General features: G+C 54.1%; 9 protein-coding genes across 9 annotated transcripts; 5 read left to right on the top strand and 4 right to left on the bottom strand.

Moving 5' to 3' along the window:
• Positions 1-49: 49 nt before the first annotated feature.
• Positions 50-1,446, bottom strand: SAICODRAFT_6331 (mitochondrial carrier; the record flags this gene model as incomplete). Its single annotated transcript, XM_019169981.1, has 3 exons — positions 50-527; positions 613-1,055; positions 1,108-1,446. The coding sequence occupies 3 exons, from the start codon at positions 1,444-1,446 to the stop codon at positions 50-52; spliced, it is 1,260 nt and encodes a 419-aa protein (XP_019025146.1).
• Positions 1,447-1,571: 125 nt separating this feature from the next.
• On the top strand, positions 1,572-2,415 carry SAICODRAFT_29640 (Rrp15p-domain-containing protein). The gene has a single exon (XM_019167463.1). It carries the CDS (start codon positions 1,601-1,603, stop codon positions 2,387-2,389), a length of 789 nt encoding a protein of 262 aa, XP_019025145.1. The 5' UTR covers positions 1,572-1,600; the 3' UTR covers positions 2,390-2,415.
• A 668-nt stretch (positions 2,416-3,083) lies between these two features.
• Positions 3,084-4,491, bottom strand: SAICODRAFT_55092 (MFS general substrate transporter; the record flags this gene model as incomplete). Its single annotated transcript, XM_019169341.1, has 2 exons — positions 3,084-4,189; positions 4,245-4,491. The coding sequence occupies 2 exons, from the start codon at positions 4,489-4,491 to the stop codon at positions 3,084-3,086; spliced, it is 1,353 nt and encodes a 450-aa protein (XP_019025144.1).
• A 1,075-nt stretch (positions 4,492-5,566) lies between these two features.
• On the top strand, positions 5,567-6,100 carry SAICODRAFT_29637 (uncharacterized protein). Its single transcript, XM_019167462.1, has one exon. It carries the CDS (start codon positions 5,601-5,603, stop codon positions 5,961-5,963), a length of 363 nt encoding a protein of 120 aa, XP_019025143.1. The 5' UTR covers positions 5,567-5,600; the 3' UTR covers positions 5,964-6,100.
• A 1,705-nt stretch (positions 6,101-7,805) lies between these two features.
• On the bottom strand, positions 7,806-8,829 carry SAICODRAFT_55179 (glucosamine-6-phosphate isomeras-like protein (glucosamine-6-phosphate deaminase); the record flags this gene model as incomplete). Its single annotated transcript, XM_019169353.1, has 3 exons — positions 7,806-8,118; positions 8,177-8,580; positions 8,659-8,829. The coding sequence occupies 3 exons, from the start codon at positions 8,827-8,829 to the stop codon at positions 7,806-7,808; spliced, it is 888 nt and encodes a 295-aa protein (XP_019025142.1).
• Positions 8,803-10,725, top strand: SAICODRAFT_212894 (Metallo-dependent hydrolase). Its single transcript, XM_019166403.1, has one exon. It carries the CDS (start codon positions 9,063-9,065, stop codon positions 10,596-10,598), a length of 1,536 nt encoding a protein of 511 aa, XP_019025141.1. The 5' UTR covers positions 8,803-9,062; the 3' UTR covers positions 10,599-10,725.
• Positions 10,726-10,851: 126 nt separating this feature from the next.
• Positions 10,852-12,677, top strand: SAICODRAFT_55159 (beta-hexosaminidase beta chain precursor; the record flags this gene model as incomplete). Its single annotated transcript, XM_019169349.1, has 2 exons — positions 10,852-11,478; positions 11,541-12,677. 2 exons carry the CDS (start codon positions 10,852-10,854, stop codon positions 12,675-12,677), a joined length of 1,764 nt encoding a protein of 587 aa, XP_019025140.1.
• Positions 12,678-12,849: 172 nt separating this feature from the next.
• Positions 12,850-15,618, bottom strand: GH3 (glycoside hydrolase; the record flags this gene model as incomplete). The annotated part of the gene is made up of 3 exons (XM_019166769.1): positions 12,850-15,341; positions 15,404-15,522; positions 15,584-15,618. The coding sequence occupies 3 exons, from the start codon at positions 15,616-15,618 to the stop codon at positions 12,850-12,852; spliced, it is 2,646 nt and encodes an 881-aa protein (XP_019025139.1).
• A 303-nt stretch (positions 15,619-15,921) lies between these two features.
• On the top strand, positions 15,922-17,677 carry SAICODRAFT_29630 (MFS general substrate transporter). Its single transcript, XM_019167461.1, has one exon. It carries the CDS (start codon positions 16,021-16,023, stop codon positions 17,515-17,517), a length of 1,497 nt encoding a protein of 498 aa, XP_019025138.1. The 5' UTR covers positions 15,922-16,020; the 3' UTR covers positions 17,518-17,677.
• The last annotated feature ends 183 nt before the right edge of the window (positions 17,678-17,860 follow it).

Below are 17,860 nucleotides of genomic sequence, written 5' to 3'. Positions count from 1 at the left end.
CCTACATGCACCACCCAAACTGTCCATGTCCACACAAATCTACCAACCCCTAAAACTCATCCTCCAAAACCTCATCCTCACTCCCCAAAACCCCCAAATACCCAACCCCCAACCCAACCATCCCCATCCTCCACCCCCTCCACAACCCCCTAACCCCATCCTCCTCTCTCAAGATAATCCACGTAGTCCCCAATACCCCCGCATACCTTCCCCTCCTCACAATCGTCGTGTTCGCACCCGCAACCCACACTTGTCCCCTCCGCAAAATCGTCTCGAGCGGCAATCGAACTGCAAGTTCGATCGAGGAACCGAGGAAGGAGAGGATACTGTAGGAGAGGGGGGAGAGGATTGGATCGATACCGAGGCGGCGGCGGATGAAGAGGGGGGCTGTTAGGGAGATTGTACGGGGGAGGAGGGAGTGGAGGAGGGTTGGGAGGAGGAGGGGGGTGGGGATGTGGTAGGTGGGGAGTTGGCGGAGGGCTGGGAGGAGAGAGCGGGGGGATGTGGTGGCGGGGGTTGTCATTAATCTATACACACACACTCGTTAGCTCACTCAACCGAGAAGAAGAAAGTCCCTATAGAGAAAAGGAGGAGGAAGGAGATTTGACGTACCGAGTTTTCGCGATATCGATCGGAGAAAGGATGAGGGCCGTAATCCCACACGCCGCAAGACTCGTCAACAAACTCGCCGTCGGACTCATCGAATCAGCAACATCCACCATCCCAACATCAACAACCCCCGCCAACCCACCCAGCGCACTCTCGACCCAGGCTTCGATCATGTCTTGCGCAACACTATGAACGAATTGCGCGTTCAATCCTTTGAAGACGCCGCGTGCGCCTTCCAGACTCCACAGGGCGCTTATTACGGAGCGAAGGGAGCCGGTTTGGGGAGGGAGATGGTGGGAGGGGGAGTTGGTGGAGGGGGTGAGGATGTATCCTGTTCGGTCTGTGGGGAGGGGGGAGAGGGGGGTTGGTGGGATGCGGGGTGAGTCTGGTGGGGAGGAGGAAGAGAAGTATGGGGGATTTGAGTCGTCCGAAGTTTGCGAGCCGGTCTGATCGCACCTAAGTTAGTGCGTACAGAAATCGGAAGAGAAGGGGACAAACCTCATCTTCATCATCATAATTCCCACTCTCCTTCTCTTCCTTCGCTTCAGCGGGGACGGAAGCCGATCCATGCTGAACCTGCATCAACATCTTCGCAACCTCGAACGGTTGGCTAACCATCGTCGAAAAGTATCGTACGACACCCGCGTTGAGTAATCCCATGAATAATTCCTTCATGTCTGGTTCTTCGAGGTAATCACCATACTCCTCGCCCAGGCTGTTGAGCAGTGAGGATGAGGAAGTACCATTCGACGGATTGGAGAGCTCGAGGTCGGGGAAGGGGTAGTCGGATGGAGGGACGTAGTACGGTCGTAACGGACTCGTTGGCGGAACGGACATCTTCACTATATTTCTTTGACGGTTTTTTGTCGTAGAGGTTCTTGATGGTTCACATGTCATTGAGGCGCGTGTTGCACCTAGCCACACCAAAAAAGTCAAATCGATAAGAATTACCCGGAGAAATACAACAACATCATTCTCTCATAAAATAGCAATGGCACCACCGACAAAGAAGGCACGGACAGCACCGAAGGGGAAGATCTCCGTTGCGACGATGGGGGTGAAGCCGACGAAGCCTGGACCTGCGAAGAAGCCAGTACAGAAGAAAGCCGCTGCTCCTCCTTCGGATGTGAGCGAGGAGGAGGACGCTGACGAGCAAGATGATCTGGATTTGGATGAGGAGGCATCAGATGAAGACGGCGGTGCACAGATCGGCGGCCTGGACGACCTAAGCAATTCTGACGAAGACTCCTTCGACGAAGCCTCCGACGACGAGCTCGATTTCGACAACGAAGACGATGAAGCAGCCCATGCCCAGCAACAACAAAACAACAAGAGAAAACGCGCAGACGACCCCGAAGCCTTCGCAACAGCCATGTCCAAAATCCTCGGCTCCCACCTAAAAGCCCACAACCGCTCCGCCCCAATCCTCGCCCGCAACAAAACCTCCGCCGCCAACCTCGAATCCGCCAAACTCGAAGCAAAAGCTCGTAAAGCACTCTCTCTCGAAAAACGCGCCTTGCTCGACAAAAACCATGTCGTGGATATTTTGCCGCGGGATGAGGCGAGCGCGAGGGAGGTGTTGGAGTATGAGAAGGCGTTGAGGAAGGTTGCACAGAGGGGTGTTGTTAAGCTCTTTAATGCTGTGAGGTTGAGTCAGCTCAAGGCGGAGGAGGCGAGGGATGAGGGGATGAGGAGCGGGATTGTTGGTGTGGATAAGAGGACGCAGAAGGTTGCGGAGATGAGTAAGACTTCTTTCTTGGATTTGATTAAGAAGGGGTGAGCGAGGTTAAAGACGAGGGGGGGTGATAGTGGTGAAGACCATGAATACTATATTGCATCTGAAATAAAAGCAATGGATTGCATCGTTCTATTAGCACGCACACAAGATACCAATACACATTTAAAAATAGATCGACAGTGTACCATTCCAGAACTGCAGTCGACATATATGATATTGGAGAAATAGTCATCTTCCATGGTGCCGGTGCCGTGCGCGTAATGTCATTTCAAAATCCCATTGCCCAGCCATCTTCATAGCATCGATGCAATAGAACTCCTTGACAGCCTACAAAGGTTCCATTCCATCACTCAGACCCGCGATTTGTGCAGTCACGGCATCACCGTCATCGACCAAGCACACGGTATAACGGTAGCAAGGACAAGAAGCTTAAGGCGAGATTGTTGACCCAAGCAGCTAGGATCACGACCTTTTCTTGTCGTTCTAGTTCCAAGCCAGATAGCTATTGTCTCCGTCTTAGTCATGACACGTCAAACTCCCGCGTTCCCACGCTGTCTATCGTCAGCTCAACGTTGCTTGTGATTATAGTGAGCGTACCGTTATCAGCTGATTGTAAGGGATATGAAGTACAGACAATTTGTAGGTTTCGAAATGACGAAGAACTACTGACAAGATAACCGAACGCCTAACCGATACCGAGATTATTCACCATATCGTACACTTTCTCCAATCACGTTCATCTCCTTTGCTCCGCGGCAACGTTCTCAACATGTTCAGCCCCACCCTTCTTCTCCAAATCCATAACCTCAGTCGGCGTCGCCCTCCCCTCCTGCATCTCCACAATCCCCTTCCCAATCTCACCCTCTCCACTCCCCGCCGCAGCCGCCAACTCAAAGTGAGCACCCCTCTCCTCCTTCCCAATCGCCGCCCAAATTGCAACCCACGTAAAGATAATCGCCATCATGATGGCCTGTGTAGTCCCATAATCAGGTCTCTCGACTCGTACGCCATTGACTGTGACTTGTTTCTTGAGGGATTCGGCGACGGTTGTGAGGATTTGGGCGGCGGGAGAGGAGATCATGTTTCCCAATTGGTATGTGATACCGGGAAATGCGGCGCGGAAAGCCGGAGGGGAGAGTTCGGCAAGGTGAACGGGTACGACGCCCCAAGCTGCTTGAACGAAGCCTTCGACGAAGAAGGAGCCCATGATGAGGGGAGCGAGGCCGGTAGGGAGGACCCAGAGGGGGATGAAGCAGATTCCAAGGACGCAGGAGACGATGATCGTCAACCTACGGCCCCAGAACTGTGAGTAATATCCTCCGATTGTGCCACCGATCAAGGCTCCCACTTTCGCGATGAGAGTAGCGAGCGTAGCCTTTGAGGCCGAAAATCCCTTTCCTTGTTGCATGTATGTCGGGTACATATCCTGCGACGTATGCGACATGAAGTTAAACCCCGACATGAGCACGACAGCATACAGACACCTCCTCCAATGCATCCTCAAGACCTTCTTCGCATCCTTCATGAACGCAGCAGCATGTGATCCATTCTGCCTGTTCCTCTTCGCTTCCAAGAACTGCTGGGACTCAGGGAAGAAGAGGCGAGTGCAGGCGACCAAAGCGGTGAGGGCGGCACCGATGTAGAAGAGAGCGCGGAAGGAGTGAGGGCTGTGAGGGACGACAGTGAGGTTGAAGACTGCGCCGATGAGGTAGCCGAGGGCGTAGCCTTGCTGAAGAATACCGGAGAAGAGACCACGGGCTTCGACGGGCATGTTCTCCAGGGACATGGAGGCCGCCAATCCCCAAATACCTCCCATGGCGATACCAAAGAGAGAGCGAACAGCTATACGAATCGTTAGCAAACGCAGAGCAAGGGAGAGGGGAGGGGCATGACGAACCAAGGAACACCTTGAAAGAATCGGCATACGCTGTCCCCACCTGCAATACAGCAATAATCATCAAATTCACAAACAACGGCCACTTCCTCCCATACATATCCCCCGCCATCCCAAACACCGCCGCGCCCACACTCCTAAACAACAACGTAAACGTGATACTCTGACTGATATCCGCCCTAGGTTTGCCGTAGAACTCCGCCAACCTACTGACACTGAGCGAAACAGTGTGAAAGTCGTAACCGTCCATTGTCCAGGCGGCGAAACCGACGAGGAAGTAAACCCAGTGTTTCCAGTTGAGGAGACGGACGACGTGCCAGGGGTTTGGGACTTTGGGGCGAGGGATTGGGGTTTTGTGGGTTTGACCATTTTCGTCGATTGTGATTTCGAAGGTCTTGAAGTGGTCTTTGACGCGTTGCCAGGTGCCCATCGTGGGAGATCGAGGGTGCAGCAATTGCAGGCCGAGGTTGTTGAGGGCCGATGAAAAGGGAGGACATGGCCACTCTTTATACCTCAGCTGGCCTCATACACCCCGACGAACGGCTACAGCCATCCCCATACCCCACACTTAAGCTTCCCCGCATCCCCATCCCAGCAGCAATCATCGTACCAGCTCCTTCACCAATGCCCAAGCTTTTTCCAATCTCGGGTATACCTCGCTCGCCTAGACCAACCGCGATCTAAGCTTATCCAACTCGCCTCGGCTAATTCTAGGCGAGGCATCACGCGCTCTCAGCCGTCTTATACGCCCCACTTTCTTTGTGCGTCCAGTGAGGGGATTGCGGGCGGTTTCGCCCGACAAGAGCAGTTTTCTGCAGCTGTGAGTCGAGATTGATCCTCGTGAGAAAGGATTTCGGCAATTTGAAGCGCAGATCGCGTATGCACCGCGGCCGTTGGGCACGCGTATGCTCGCGGCTCGCTCGTGTACCCCGCTTTCTTTCATTTCGCGAACGGGGAGGGGAGAGCCGAAGATTGCAATGAGGATCTAGGTCTTCTTGGTTGGAGTCTTCCTCGGCGCAGTTCTCCACCACACTCTGTAGCTGAAACAGCATTCAAAGCTGGCGGGCCGTGTGACCTTCAGTCCTTTCGTTTTCTCGTTGAGTACGGAGTTCTGTGCTCCGTGTCACAACCCTCCCAGACCAGCTGACCCGGAAACTGGCTACCGAAACGGTGTACGAAGCCCAAACTTCCAGATTTTGGAGCAGCTGAACCGAGGGGTTTGGTGAAATAGAGTTGGGGCGGCAGTCTCCCATTCACGGATCTCTGTGTTGCGTGGGATCATCTGATCTTGGTTTGACGAGACCCGCGCATTTGTCGAACGCGCGTGTTGAGACAGGGCGACGTCGACCGTAGCTGTTTATGCTCCACAAAGCCGCTGGTGAGATTGGTCATCACGAGATGTGTCAACCTTTCCCATTCCCACATCCTCCAAGACCTTCCTACGCGTTGTCAAGTATGCACTTCGCAAATAGGCCTAAGTCTCCGGGCATTCACTCCCAGCAACCTGAAAAATCAGCCGTAGCGATTTCGCAGCGAACAAATGTACAGCGCGAGACGAAGCTGACCGCATACAACCCAGCAGGGACCGTACCACCTCCCGCGAATTCATCCACCGTAACTCTCTTGCTCAGCATACATGGCGTTCAAAAACCATGGAACTCCACCGTACGCTGCCGATTCCATTCCAATTGGCCATCAACTTCCAACGCAGGCATTTCGTGATCCCACAATTGCAATCGACGACAAGCGAGCATGCATACATCCCATTCGCAACTGGCATTCAATTATGTCATCCCCTCCCCTTACCGTCATATCCGCACCTTCTCGTCCTCCCCAACGCATAACCGGCCCTTCGTCACATCACCAAATTTAGGTTGTTCTAGCGTCCTTTTTGCGTCAGGATCGACATCCCGTTCCGTACGTATACGGACTTGGCGCGCGCGGCGCCATTGGGACGTAACCAGATCAATTGACTGTTAGAGCTGGGGATGGCCGTTGGGAGTTGGATCTCTTCCAGCTGGCCGGCCGATCCGTGCGAGCAAACACCGGCGCGGGCTTTTTTCTCCCGTTCGTTCCCCTCAGCTTCCGAAGCTTTTCTCCCGCGAAGGGGGATCGAGATCGACCATTGTGTGATTGATAAACGGATATCAGTTGAGAGCCAGTGAGTGAGCTCACATGTCCACGCTGTTGCTGATTCCTTGACCTCTTCTTTTTCCGCGGTGCAGCGGAACCGAACGGAACGACGAGAGTTAATATGGGAGGGAGGAAGCTAGGGAAAGGTGTCAAGTGTGAGGGGGGTTGATCCCCACGTCACGCGTGACGTACGACGTACGGTATAAGCGAGGAGCTTAATCCATTCTCAAATTTCGTTCTCGGAGCCTAACGGACAAGTTTTTAAAGTTAAGGGAGGGGCTCTATGCGTTGGTGTACCCGTAATGCTGTCAGATGGGCGTCATATTGTATTAGATAAGGGGGAGACTGACGGACGTATGACGGGGTCGGGGAACAGCTGGAGAGGGTGGGGAGGATAGACGAGGGAGAGGGAGGGGCACCTCGAGAGGATCAATCGGAGGAGGGGATTGCAGCAATCGCAACAGACGGTAGAGATAACGTTTACTGTTACATTCGGGATGGATAAATGGCATCGCCAAACAAATCTTGCATTCCTCATCCAACCTTCTCACATAATACTCGTACATAATTCCTTCGGAAAACGCCCAAAACAAAAAAGTAAAAAATCAAAAAGGACAATACGCCAGCTAACTAATCAAACATGCTCGCCAGAAAAAGAATAAAAAACGTAAAATAAGATCGCGCCAATCAACAGCACACTGTCATAGGTATCACATCATCCACCCCCACCAACCGAAACCATCATATATGGGTCCCAGCCAGGATTTTATTTCATTAGGCAGGCGTCTGCTGAGGCCCCTCGATAATAGGCGCAGTCCCACTCGGGAGTTGTCCGTTCTGTTGTTGATGTCTAGCGGCCTGTCTCGCCAACCTCTGCGAAGCACGGAAGAATTGGCGTTGTGTATGCTCGAACAGACGCCTGTGGTCGCAAAATACTATTAGTCTTCTGCATTGCAAACCGTATGAGATTTGGGGGAAGACGTACCTCGCGTAATCCTCCTTCGCGGCATCGATGGAGTAATCGCCCAAGCCGTCATCCATGGACATTTGGGGTGAGGGTGTGTTCATGTCTTCTTCCATGTATTGGGAGTTGTGGCGGGAGAGGGTTGCGGCCATTGTGTCTTTATTATGGTGTACTTGTGACTCCCCACCCCGACCGCGGGCCCAGGGTCCTTCTTATACCCCCCTCCCCCCCCCACTGCCATTGCCGCTACCGTGCGCTGTCGAGTGCAACAAGGTTAAGGGTCCTTCGACTCCTGTCTCAATTCGCTCACCTTGCATAACAAGGCGCTTACCTAAGATAGTGGCGGGCCTCTTGCATTGCCGCCGTGATTGGCTTTTGTGTCTGCGCTAAGGGGGCCGCTGATGTCATGGGGACGATCGTGATGCGACCCGAGGGGGTGATCATTTGTACAGTTATTGCAATTTGACTTAATCGGCCCCCGTCTCCCCGCCCTGGTTACTAAACCTCCTCACAAACCTCGGCATCTGGTTCACCTCCCCCCCACCCTCCTTCTCCCCCATAACACTCCTCTGCACCATTTCGATACTCTTGAAGTACCTCACCGTCTTGACCTTCAACTCCAACGTCGCATCCTCATCACACACAATCATCGGATGCGGATGATTCTGGAGCGCAGAGACCGTCCACATGTGCGAGATGCCGAGTTCGATACACGAGTGGAGGGCGAGGGATTTGTGGGCGCCGGTTATGAGGATGAGGACTTCGCGGGCGTCCATGACGCTGTGGGGTGAGCGTTAGCAAAGGACGCGGGGGAGATGAGGAGAGGGGGGTGGGTTACGTTGCCACGCCGACTGTGAGCGCCATTTTGGGCACCTTTGAGATGTCATTGTCGAAGAACCGCGAATTCGCCAAAATGGTGTCATAAGCCAACGTCTTAACCCTCGTCCGACTCCTCAACGAGCTTCCCGGCTCATTAAAAGCAATATGCCCATCCGGCCCGATCCCGCCCAAAAACAACTCGATCCCGCCCACCCCTCTAATCTGCTCCTCAAACTCCTGACACTCTTTCTCGAGGTCCGCGGCGTTTCCGTCGAGGATGTGGGTTTGGGAGGGGGGGATGTCGATGTGGGAGAAGAGGTGGGTGTGCATGAAGGTGTGGTAGGATTGGGGGTGGGATTGGGGAAGGGAGACGTATTCGTCCATGTTGAAGGTTATCACGTGGCGGAAGGAGAGTTGGCCTGCCTATATCACCCTCGCCCATTAGTATACGTAGACGAGGAGTGAGGAGTACTAGTAGGGAGAAGGGGAGGAGGGACGTACTTTGTGGTACTTGACCAGGTTTTTGTAGACACCCTCAGGGGAAGATCCAGTCGGTAACCCGAGAACAAAGGGACGATCGGCGGTGGGAGCAAAGTCGTTGATTCGATCGCGGAGGTACTTTGCCGTGTAATCCGCAACCGCGTCGTAGTCCTCTCTGATGATCAACCTCATCCTTGCAATTGGTCGTTGAGTGTTTAGGTGACGCGGATCACCAGTTATAATCCAACTTTCAAGTTGATCTGTGAAGAGTGGACATGTGGACGGACAGCTGAGCGAGCGCAACGTTCCGCGAGCCGACCCGCTCTGCATTCAATTGCGAATGAATGTGTAACATGAGGTGGACACCCGACGGTAGTTGATCTTATTGACAAAAAATATCTCTACGGCTTATAGTTAAAGCAACGATGCCCTCCTTCGCCAGCAACGATCACGTCCCAGGCCTCGGCTCCTCAATGCCCTACATCATCAAGTTCACAAACTGCTTCCTCGCGTTCCCCACCTCCCCGACCTCCACTCTCATCCCCCAAGACCTCTGGATCGACGTCTCAACCGGCCTCATCCTCGACGCCCAACGCGCCTTCTACCATGCAAAACAAGTCCCGAACGAGATCATCGACCTACACGGCGCGATCCTCGCCCCCGGTTTCGTCGAGTTACAAGTCAACGGCGGTGTCGGGTTCGATTTCTCCGTTTGGCCTTCCGGTCCTAATGCAGAAGAAGAATACAAGAATGGGGTTGAACGGGTGAGTCAAGAGTTAGTCCGCTACGGCGTAACCTCTTACCTCCCCACGATCATAACCCAACACCCAGCGCACTACCACCGCGCCCTCCCCCACCTCCGGCCAAACCCACTCGCGCCGCCGGGCTGGGGAGCGGAGGTGTTGGGCGCGCATTGCGAAGGGCCATTTTTGCAGTCGAGGAAGAATGGGTGTCATGACATCTCCCTCCTCCGCACCCTTACCCCATCCTCAGACGAGCCGACGGTGCGAGACGACGCCATGAAATCGATGGAGGAATGCTACGGCGAAACCAACATGCACTGCATCAAACTCGTCACCGCCGCCCCCGAACTCCCCGGTATGCTCCCCCTCATCCCACACCTCGTCTCCCGCGGCATCACATTCTCCATCGGACACACCTCCGCAAGCTTATCCGTCGCACGAGAAGCGGTGAGGAGGGGTGCGAGGATGGTTACGCATCTTTTCAATGCGATGGGGGTCATGCATCAGCGGGATCCGGGGGTTGTCGGGCTACTCGGTGACCCTATCTCCATCCACCCGCCTCCCCTTCCCTCGACGAAGATCGAATCCCAGCACAACGGAGAAGGAGAGTATGAGGAGGATGGGGAAAAAACAGACGGAAACGAAGACCGCCTCTTCTACGGCCTAATAACAGACTCGATCCACGTCTCTCCCTCCTGCATAACGATTGCCCACCGCTCCCACCCCACCGGCACGATCCTCACAACAGACGCCATGGCCCTCCTCGGTCTCCCCGATGGCACGCATTCCTGGACCGGTGCCTCCATCACCAAGCATGGAAAGAAACTCACACTCACGGGCGTGAAGGGTAAGGACGGGGAAGAGGTGATCGCGGGCAGTGCGGTGAGTATGGACGAGTGTTTGAGGAATTTCGTGGGGTGGACGGGGTGTGGGGTTGTAGACGGGATCAAGACCGTTACTGCGCATCCTGCGCGGGCGATTGGTGTCCACGACCGTAAAGGATCTCTCAAACCGGGGATGGAGGCGGATTTGGTGGTGCTTAGCCCTTGGGTAGAAGAGGATGATGGGATGGGATTGGAGGTGTTGCAGACATGGAGGAGGGGGGTGAAGGTTTTTGATAGGGAGTGGGAGAGGGAGGAGGTTGGGAATGGTGGGGTTGGGGTTGGGAGTGGAATTGTTGTGCATGGGGATGGACATGGGCATGGTGATCCTGAGTAAGGAGCGAAGGTGATACCCTACTGTAGGCAGGCTCTCTCAGGGTACCCGTGGTCGCTCCGTCACGTCTCGCGCTGGCGGTTCGTTGTACTGTAGGCACATGCGTGGGAAGCTGGCGACTTGCGGACGGCGACCCGTGCGGCTGAGCGCGGACCGCGAGATACCTAAATTTAGAGTTCTGTCCAGTATATAAGATATCGACTACCTCCTTTCATGATGTTCGAGCAACCCCGCGGTGATTCAGATCAAGCTCATCATGCAAGCACCGCTCTTTTTCGCCCTCTGCTCGATCCTCCTCACACCTGTACACGCTCTCTGGCCGATCCCATCGGGGAATCGCACCAACGGAACCACACTCCTTCAGTTGTCGCCCAATGTGGACTTCAAATTTGTTCCTCCGGCCGCCGCTATCCTCTTAGATAACTGCACTGGGAGCTCCACGGAACCCCGCGTTCAGTCGGCGATCGCGAGGACCCTCAAGGCTCTCATGACGGACAATTTCGTTCCTTGGATGTTGCATCCGTTTGGGATCGACTTCCAGCCTTGCACGCAGTACATCATGGGAGCGCCTATGATTTCGCAGATCATTGTCAAGCAGACTGACACGGATCCTTCCAACATCGCGAGTCCCGTTGCTTTCAACATATCGGAGTCGTACACGCTTGATATCCCTGTGGATGGATCGCCGGTTGTGGTGGAGTGTACGCACTCGTTGGGATGTTTGCATGGCTTGACTACGCTGCAGCAGTTGTTCTATACATACTCTCCGTCGACATATTTGTACCAGAATGGGCAGGGAAGCAACATGGTCTACATTCCAGATGCACCCATCCATATTGAGGACGCTCCGAAGTTCCAGCATCGCGGAATGAACTTTGACGTGGTATGTTCCCTTCTTCCGATCTCCCCTCCCTGAGCGAAGACTGACCGACCTCTGCCTCACAGGCCCGTAATTTCTTCCCCGTCCCAGATATCCTTCGTCAAATAGATGCCCTTGCCTTCAACAAGTTCAATACTCTCCACCTCCACATTACAGACGCTCAATCTTGGCCTCTTGTAATCCCCTGTTACCCAGAGCTTGCCGAGAAAGGAGCTTATGCCCCGGGATTGTGGTATACACCTACCGATATCGAATTGATCCAGTCCTACGGTTCAGATCGCGGAGTACAGGTCATCTTGGAGATAGACATGCCGGGACATTCAGGTTCGATTGGGTACTCGCACCCTGAATTGACGTGTGCCGTGGACGATCCCAACTGGGCTGCAGACAATGTCGCAGCGGAACCCCCAAGCGGTACATTACGTCTGAACAGCTCGGATGTCACCGTCTTTATTGACAACATGTTTGACGACCTCCTACCCCGCCTTAAGGAGTATGCTGCTTTTTACCACACAGGCGGCGACGAAGTTAAACCTAACGCATACCTCCTCGACCCCACCGTCCGCTCAAACGACTCCGAAGTCCTGCAACCCCTCGTAAACGCCTTCGTTCTGAACGCACAAGCGAAGGTCCACGAATACGGCTTCACGGGCATCGCGTGGGAAGAAATGCTCCTTGACTGGAACGTAACTTTGGCTAAAGACACATTGATACAAGTGTGGCAAGCAACCCGGAACGTAAAGTCTGTAATCGCAAAAGGGTACCGTGCCATTGTCGGGAACTATAACTACTGGTATCTCGACTGCGGAAAAGGCCAATTCATTGATTTCCAGAACGATACGGTGTACTACCCCTTCACAGACTACTGCGCACCAACCAAGAATTGGCGTCTTATCTACTCCTTCGATCCCATCGGGAACTTGACAGCGGAGGAAGCTTCCATGGTCGTGGGTGGGGAGATCAACCTCTGGACCGAGCAAACTGACCCGGCGAACCTGGATCGGATGGTTTGGCCGAGGGCATGTGCGGCGGGAGAGGTGTTGTGGAGTGGGAGGACGGATGCGGAGGGGGTGAATCGGACGACGATTAGTGCTACGCCGAGATTGCATGAGATGAGATATAGGTTGTTGGGGAGGGGCATTCAGGCTGAGCCGATTCAGCCAATCTGGTGTGCCCAGAGGCCGGGGATGTGTTATGCTTGATTGGATGTGACTTTGCACATGTGGACCGTGTTAAAATCTCGATAATCAGAACTTTTTGGTGCGAGCTATCACTCCAGTGCCTTTTCAGCCCCCGTCTTAGGTATGCGTGGGTATATATGATCCATCAGATGTTCGCCTTTCAAACGCCAGAACGCCTGGCCTTCCGTATAACTTATTCCACGATTGTCCATGCCTCCCGATACGTCCGCCAAATCGTAAACCCAACCTTCCCAAACCACCTCGGACACCTCGTCCAATCAACATAGCAATTCGTCAGATCCCTCTTTCTCAACTCCCCAACCGCAGCTTGAACCAGTCCTAACCCCACCGCAGATGCCTGATGTTCTTTAGTCGTCCCCAAACACGTCATACCACCCACTCTTTCATTCATAGACATTGGCCAACGCAAGTCTGAGACGAGTAGGTTACTTCCGAGCATCGAGTAGACGATAACAGAACAGACGATATCCCCATTCAAGTCGACTCCGATGACGGCATCTGTGATATCATCCGTCAGAGCCAAGGTTTCATACGCATGGACCCACCCTGGCAAGTGCGAGAACTCCCTTCGCACGAACTCTGTGAGTTGCGCGTATTGCTTCGCCCGGCACGTCTGATAGATTACCCCCGCGTCACCTGCTTGTTTGATGTAATCCGTTGAAGGAGAACAAGTGTCGAGAGACATGTGCATATCGTGGATCTCGTCCTCCTCGATATTCCACCCTCGTCTCCGCACCCAGTCTTGATCCCGTATATCGAGGTCACATGGAATGCCTGGCAGAAGCCGAGGAAACGTGCTGCCAAACTGCAATCCGAATCGCTTGTCCGCGTTCGCTCTCAGGTGAATGACTGCGTGTTGCAACAGTGCACTCCCAATTCCACTATTGCGATGCTCGGGGTGTACGAGGATGACACCGATTGAACCCATCAAACACGATGCACCATCCGCCTGTCGCACGTTTGTGAGAAATGTCGCGATGAACCCAGTCATCGTCCTCGTTGCCGAGTTCCTGACGACAAAATGACGTGCGAGCGGAGCGGGACGATCAAGTATTGACAGCAATGTGGGTGCATCCATCTGCATCCCTGGTGAACGGAAGCACTCTTTCCACAGCTCGACCAGCGTGACTGTATCATCGTTCTTACTCCAATCTTCCACTGGCGAGGATTGCGAGCGAGGAGAAGTGACTTGTCCTCCATGATTATTCCGGAGAGCAGTGATAGGGATCACACCCTTCGGCACTACCTTCCCAAACAGCGCATCAGCCAATACCTCCTGTGCCATATGCGAATAATCATAGATACAGACGAGGGTACATATTGACGTATCGAACGCAAAATCGTATGGCGTGGCAACTGACACGACAACGACCGGCTTATCGCCAGCCAGGAGTCGAATGTACTTTGTAATCATGGATTGACAAGGATTTCGCTCGATGTTGGAGACAAGGACGATCGTCGCTGCAGAACCCTGGATGAGTGTTTCGTGTGCTTGCCCCAGACCGTGAGCGTTGTATGGGATATGCCGGACTTTTGAGTAATACCTCGACACGGCTTTTCCAAATGTCCGAAAATCCTCCGAATAAGACCGCGGTGATGACAGGGGAATGACTATCGGCGATACGATCGTAATCGGCACGATTGGCACCCCCGACACAAGCTGTTTTAGCCGTTGGAGTGCCCCGCCCTGATCCCTCACAACTGTAACAGACCCCTCATAAGCCCTCCTTGCAAGTACCCCATACCCCCCTCGCAGTCCCATCCTCCCAATATCAACCTCCCGCACCGCATCTTCCCAAATCGTAAACCGCTCCTTTATCCCCCTCATCCTCCTCACACTCTCCCTCACCCTCTCAACCCTCAACACCCCTTCCGCAACCGCCTCAACAATCGCCTCAATCCCCTCCTTCTGTTTCTCGAAATTGCAGCATACTATTAGCGCATCACATCCTGCACTAATCGCTCGGATCGCGATATTCCCGAGACCGGTGAAGGCTATCGGACCTTGTTCGATGCATTCGCAGAGGATGAGGCCGGTGAAGCCTAGGTCCTCGCGGAGGAGGTTGCGGATGAGTCGGGGGGAGGTGAAGGCTGGTAGGTCGTTGCCTGTTACGGCAGGATAGGTGCCGCCTGCTACCATGACCGAGTCCACACCCGCCAGGATAGCTTGACGATATGGATCGATGGATGGAGGTCGGAGGTCGGAGGAGGTGCAGAGTGTTCGGTGGTCACCACCTGCTGCGCCGTCGACGGAGCCGTATCCGGGGAAATGTTTTACGCAGGTCGCCATTTCGGAGTTGTGGTAGCCCTGTATACACGCCGCTCCGAACTCACCCACGATCTCGGCCGAATCCCCGAATGATCTTGATCCGATGATGCCACCTCCGGAGCCTCCATTCCGCTGATCTGAGTTAACGTCGAGGACGGGGCCTAGAATCCAATTGACGCCGAGTGCGCGAAGTTCCATCGCGGCGCCGCTGGAGGCGTCTCGGGCGACCTGTGGGGAGGATGTTGCAGCGAGGGACATGGCGCCTGGGTATTGCGTCTCCGTGAAGTTTAAGAAGCCGCCTTCGTGGTCGACGGCAATCATCAATGGGTGCTCATGTCCCGAATCTCGAGCGATACATTGGAGATCACGGATCAATGTCGCGGCTTGTTGCGCATCTGTCGAAGCGGTTCTCGGTCAGCCATTCGTGCGCGCCTGTGCGCAGAAGAGCAGGGCATACCTATGATGTTCTTTTTCGAGAGGAGGACACTTCCGACATGGTACTGCTCGATCAGCTCGGTGATCTCCGGCGTTACGGTAGTGCCGCTGAACCCCACCACCAACATCTCCCCGACATAGCTGCACAATCACGGATCAGTTTGTTGTCCGATGTACTTCATTTCCAAGAAGCTTAGCATACCTCAATAAGTCATCCTCTACGTCCATTGAAGCCATGAAGCAGTAACGTAGACTTCCCCGTGCGTTACGTGGTGTTCACATCGATCAGATCAGGAATGTTACCTCTCCTCGAGGCAGTCGGGAGTTCAGCGGCCAGCGGGGTGTAGCGCGAGGGAAGTCCGAAGCGGAGCGTAAGATAACACCCCATTTAGCCGACAACGGTTGTCGCGGTTACATCTTAACTTTATGCACGGCGTTTGTTTGGTTACGGTACGGTATATACGCCAGTCTGACTCTGAATTGAGCATGGGACCGCCTGAGCCCTGCACCCCACGCCTGTTGCTATCCGAGCGGGGACGACGCACCCTTATCACCGACCCTTCAAACAACAATGACTGAATCATATAAGGTCATGAAGTCACCAGGACGTTGATCTTCACTCTTTATACACGCCTCAACATGTCAGACATCGAGAAACACTCAGCGCATGCCTCATTGGCCGCACCAGAACCCCACACAGGCTCCGGCCTCTCGCGCTTCGCCTACCGCACCCCCCTCGTTCAGATCATTCTCGTGGGGTTCGTATGCTTCCTCTGTCCGGGGATGTTCAACGCCCTCTCCGGTACCGGAGGTGGCGGACAACTCGACGCGACGGCCGCCGACAACGGTAATGTCGCACTCTACACCACCTTTGCCGTCGTCGGATTCTGCGCTGGCGCAATTTGCAATTACCTCGGTATTCGGTATACACTCATGATCTCTGGGTTCGGGTACGCGCTCTACGCCGGATCTCTACTCTGCTACAACCATACGCAAAGCGACGCTTTCGTGATCGCAGCGGGTGCGATCCTCGGCGTGTGTGCTGCATGTCTCTGGACGGCCCAAGGCGCAATCATGATGTCCTACCCAATCGAAAGCCATAAAGGCCGGTACATCTCTATTTTCTGGGCAATCTTCAATACGGGCGCTGTGATTGGCGCAATCATCCCCGTCGCCGAGAACTGGAATAACGATACAGGCACAGTCGGTGACGGGACCTACATCGCCTTCATGATCCTCATGATCGTCGGTGCAGGACTTGCTGCGACCCTCGCAAAGCCTGAGACCGTTATCCGCCCCGATGGCTCCCACGTCGCGATCCCCCGTCAAACCACACCGATGCAAGAGATTAAGGGTCTCCTCATGTGTTTGAAGACGGATACCTATATTGTGGCCCTCTTCCCCCTCTTCTTCGCTTCGAACTGGTTCTACACATACCAATTCAACGACTACAACGGATACTTCTTCAACATCCGTACACGATCCCTCAACTCGCTCATGTACTGGCTCATGCAAATCGTCGGCGCGGGCTTCTTTGGTTATTTCCTCGATATGCACCAATTCTCGCGTCGGACGCGCGCGATCAGCGGTTGGATTCTCGTTTTCGTGTTGGTGAATGTGATTTGGGGAGGGGGTTTAGCGATGCTCTTTCAAACCCACCGCGGGGAACCCACGAAATTCCACCCAGATGGCGGACCACACGGGAAAGGCATGGACGTCTCGGACGGAGGGTATGCCGGTCGTTTGTGGTTGTACATGTTCTACGGCTTCCTCGACGCAATCTGGCAAACGTACGCTTACTGGCTCATGGGCGCCCTCTCCAACGATCCCCGAAAACTAGCCTACTTTGCGGGTTTCTACAAGGGTATCCAATCTGCCGGGGCCGCGATTATTTGGCGTATCGATGCCTTGAAGAAACCGTTTGATGCTATTTTTGGGAGTTCGTGGGGGTTGTGTGGGGTTGCTTTGGTGTGTGCGTTGCCGGTTATTTTGATGAAGGTTGGGAATCATTCGGTGGATGGGGTTGGGGAGAAGGGGGTTGGCGGATTAGGGCCGCAGGGGGTGTTGGGAGGGGTTATTGATGAGCAGAAGGTGGGAGAGCCTAGGGTTACTGCTGAGAGGGTTTCGTCTACATGATATAGTCGTGCTGTTGGATGGGGGGTTTCGGAAGCGGGATGGTCGGGATGGATTAGCCGGGAGTGTATGGCGTCTCGGTTAGCTATAGGTTTGCATTGGGTCGTTACCCGTACTCTTGTCTTTTCCCTTCCATATAATAATATCACGATATAACATGCTATGACATGACCTGATATCTGTCGTCTTGGCCATGCCCTCCGTTCAATGCACCGTCGTTGACGTTCCGGGCGTGAGCGCTCGATTGGGGAATGTCGACGCCGTGGGAAGACTGTTGATCGCATTCGAACTTCAAGAGGAGCTGAAGGACAGCACTCACAGTCTGCCTGAGTAGTTTCAACTGCAA

Source organism: Saitoella complicata (assembly GCF_001661265.1).
Source record: "Saitoella complicata NRRL Y-17804 unplaced genomic scaffold SAICOscaffold_7, whole genome shotgun sequence".
NCBI lineage: Eukaryota > Fungi > Ascomycota > Saitoellomycetes > Saitoellales > Saitoellaceae > Saitoella > Saitoella complicata.
This window is presented reverse-complemented; position numbering and strand designations above follow the sequence as displayed.

Coding starts and splice junctions, on each gene's coding strand:
- SAICODRAFT_29630 (XM_019167461.1), top strand. CDS start 16,021: ATGTCAGACATCGAGAAACACTCAGCGCATGCCTCATTGGCCGCACCA.
- SAICODRAFT_212894 (XM_019166403.1), top strand. CDS start 9,063: ATGCCCTCCTTCGCCAGCAACGATCACGTCCCAGGCCTCGGCTCCTCA.
- SAICODRAFT_29640 (XM_019167463.1), top strand. CDS start 1,601: ATGGCACCACCGACAAAGAAGGCACGGACAGCACCGAAGGGGAAGATC.
- SAICODRAFT_29637 (XM_019167462.1), top strand. CDS start 5,601: ATGCTCCACAAAGCCGCTGGTGAGATTGGTCATCACGAGATGTGTCAA.